The sequence below is a fragment of the Mercenaria mercenaria genome, chromosome 6, assembly GCF_021730395.1.
Source record: "Mercenaria mercenaria strain notata chromosome 6, MADL_Memer_1, whole genome shotgun sequence".
Classification (NCBI taxonomy): domain Eukaryota; kingdom Metazoa; phylum Mollusca; class Bivalvia; order Venerida; family Veneridae; genus Mercenaria; species Mercenaria mercenaria.
In genome coordinates, this window is record NC_069366.1 from 45,245,250 (window position 1) to 45,248,847 (window position 3,598).

Sequence of the window (3,598 nt, forward strand, 5' to 3'; positions counted from 1 at the left end):
AACTAGGTCAGTAGGTCTAAAAATAGAAAAAACCTTGTGACCTTTCTAGAGGCCATGTTTTTCATGGGATCTGTATGAAAGTTGTTCAGAATATTCATCTTGATGATATCTAGGTCAAATTCAAAACTAGGTCAGCTGCGATGGAAAACTAGGTCAGTAGTTCTAAAAATAGAAAAACCTTATGAGCACTCTAGAGGCCATATTTTTCAATGGATCTTCATGAAAATTGTAGAATGTTCACCTTGATGATATCTAGATCAAGTGTGAAAACTGGGTCACGTGTGTCAAAACTAGGTCAGTAGGTCAAAAATAGAAAAACTTGTGACCTCTCTAGAGGCATATCTTCATGAGAGCTTCATGAAAATTGTAGATTTCACTTGATATATCTAGGTCAGTTCAAACTGGGTCATGGCCTCAAAAACTAGGTCATAGTCAAATAATAGAAAAACCTGGACGTCTGAGCTTTTTCAGGATCTCATGAAAATTGGGTCATGTGGAGACAGGTGAGCGATTCAGGACCATCATGGTCCTCTTGTTTAATTTCATAGTTTAGTGCGAATAATTTCATGCTGAGGTCAGCATGACTTCTTTTATCTTTTCAGGTGATGTTACAATTAAGAAGTTGATATGTCAGCAACTGCTCTGAAGTTCTACAATCATCCGTCTGTACTGACTGTCCGAAGTAAATTTAAGAAGTTGTTTTCACAAAAATATCTTCTGTATACAAACACAACTATATCTTTGTTGATGTCATGTGCTGGGGATGGCTTGCAGCAGAACTATCAGATTGTAAATAAAGAAATTGCATCCTGGGATAAGAGGAGGAGCAAACATGTTGCTGTAACAGGGTTTCTGATTGGTCCGTTCTGTCATTACTGGTATATATTCCTTGATTGGTGGTTGCCAGGGAGATCAGTGAGAGTGGTAACCAAGAAACTGTTAGTGGACCAGCTTATATGTTCCCCAATTGCAATCACTTCCTTTCTGTCAGTGACATCATATTTAGAGGGAAAAAGGGGAAAAGAATTAAAAAATGAACTTCTGGAGAAAGGGAAAACATTGTATGCTGCTGAGTGGATTGTGTGGCCACCAGCACAGGTAATCAATTTCTGTTTTCTGCCTACCAGATACAGGGTACTTTTTGACAATACTGTGTCTTTCGGATTTGACTGGTATTTTTCTTATGTGAAATACGGAAAGCATCCAGATTCGCAAGAGAATGTGTTGGAAAAGTCCAGGAAAGAAGATATTGAAGACAAAGCTGTAGATATAAATCAGTATGGAGCTCACGTGCCTTTTCTACATATACAGGCAGCAAATACTGTACAGGCAAAACTGGAGCATATGGACTGGGATAATTGGAATGAATGGTTTTATAGAGGCCGCCATGAAAGAGACTTAATTGAGGAAGAAGTAACAGAAACTAGTACAATAGGTGATAAAGATGAAACAAATAGTGATCAAACTGATAGTGAACCAGCTGAAGTGTGTTTAAGTGTTGGCAAAGGATTATGATAAATACTAAGAGCTGTCTTGTGACAGAACACTTGACTAGTCCAAGACTTGACAGTTAAACAAATGTTTTGTCTTAAGAATAGGTAGCCTCTCCAAATTCATATAAGATTTATGGGACATGATGTTTTGATGCTGTGATCTTGTTCAGTTGCATCCAACATCTCTGTGAGGTTTAAAATCAAGTGTGTGCATTATTTTTGGAGACATTATTAATTTCCATGCAAAACTTTAACCTGCATTTTCCAAGTCCAGAAAGGGGCGTAACTTTGCCAGAATACAGTTCAGAGTACAGGACATGTACTTTTCACCATGTTTAATCCACCTCATTAATTTGCATGAAGCTTCAATTCAATATCCATTGACTGAAAAGAGCATTTTTATTCAAAATTTCAACCAGGATTCTCTGAGTCCAGGAAGGGCTATGATTTTGTTAAAATTCATGTAAGAGTTATGGTGCTTAATGCCTAATCTTGTGTGAAGTTTAACATAGTATTTACACTGGTTAAAAACACAGTCTTGTACTCTTTGAAAAAACTTGAACCAAAATTTAAAAAGGGGCATTATTCTGGAAATACTGCAGTTAGGGTTTAGCATCTTGTTACACTCGTATTGTACATTGTCAGTGTGAGCAAGTACAGCAAGTTTCAATTTGATAAGTTTCAATGAAAATTTTTTAAGTAGAAAGGGACATAAAATCTGGTAATATTGCAGGTAGAGTTACGCATCTTATCACACTGATGTACATTGTCCAGCAAGTGTCTTCTGAAAGTCTTTGATAATGAAGAAGATATACCTTATAAAAACTGCAACCAAAATTCATAACTCTAAAATGGGTATAACTCAGCAATACTGCAGATAGAGTTACACATCTTGTCACACTAATTTACATTATCACAGACACTATTTAAAGCATTGAAGACTATTGGACTTCTGGCTTAATTCGATGCCAGTGCCAGGGCAAGTGCAATAGCCATCTTTACTCTTTGAATAGTCAAGCTAAATTTTTGGTGGTTTTTAGCTCCACTATTCGGAGAATAGGGGGGCTATTCTACTCGCCCCGGCATCAGCGTCGGCGTGACCCTTCTTGGTTAAAGTTTTTCGGCAACCTTTGTTTTTATGCCCCCACTTTGGGGGGGGCATATAGATTTGCTCTTGTCCGTCCGTCCTTCCGAAAATGTTGTGTCGCGCGTAGCTCTGAAAGTGTTTGACGTAGAGTCACAAAACTTTACAGGAATGTTGGTCAGCATGTGTAGTTGTGCACCTGGGGTTTCGCGTCCGGATTCATTCAGTCATGTAGAAGTTATGGCCCCTGACTTTGTAAAAATTGGTCATTGTAATGTTGTGTCGTGCCTAGCTCCAAAAGTATATGACCTAGAGTCACAAAACTTTACAGGCATGTTGGTCAGCATGTGTAGTTGTGCACCTGGGGTTTCGCGTCCGGATTCATCCAGTCATGTAGGAGTTATGGCCCCTGACTTAGTAAAAAATTGGTCATTTTAATGTTGTGTCGCGCATAGCCCCAAAAGTATTTGACCTAGAATCACCAAAGTTTAGAGGAATGTTGGTCAGCATGTGTAGTTGTGCACCTGGGGTTTCGCATCCGGATTCATTCAGTATTGTAGGAGTTCTGGCCCCTGACTAATGTCATGTAGTGGGGGCATCTGTGTCCCATGGACACATTTCTAGTTCTGTCATATCTTTGTTACTATTGCTTATATCTTACTGTAACTTCACATAAACATTGTTCAGTATACAAACAATGTATGTGTAGGGGCTGAGCCCATTATACCCAAGGTCAAGGTCACCAAGCTGTTATACTTAGGGTTTTTTTATGGTAAAGATTTTCGGCAACCTTTGTTTTTCTGTCATATCTTTGTTAATATTGCTTATATCTTACTGTAACTTCACATAAACTTTGTAAATTATACAAACAAAGTATATGTAGGGGCTGAGCCCATTATACCCAAGGTCAAGGTCACCAAGGTGTTATACTTAAGTTATTTATAAGGTTAAATTTTTCGGAAACCTTTGTTTTTCTGTCATATCTTTGTTACTATTGCTTATATCTTACTGTAACTTTACA

The 3,598-nt window shown here is 38.0% G+C and overlaps 1 protein-coding gene across 1 annotated transcript; it reads left to right on the plus strand.

Moving 5' to 3' along the window:
* Positions 1–581: 581 nt before the first annotated feature.
* Positions 582–2,625, plus strand: LOC123549054 (mpv17-like protein 2). Its single transcript, XM_045336836.2, has one exon. The coding sequence runs from the start codon at positions 628–630 to the stop codon at positions 1,513–1,515; it is 888 nt and encodes a 295-aa protein (XP_045192771.2). The 5' UTR covers positions 582–627; the 3' UTR covers positions 1,516–2,625.
* The last annotated feature ends 973 nt before the right edge of the window (positions 2,626–3,598 follow it).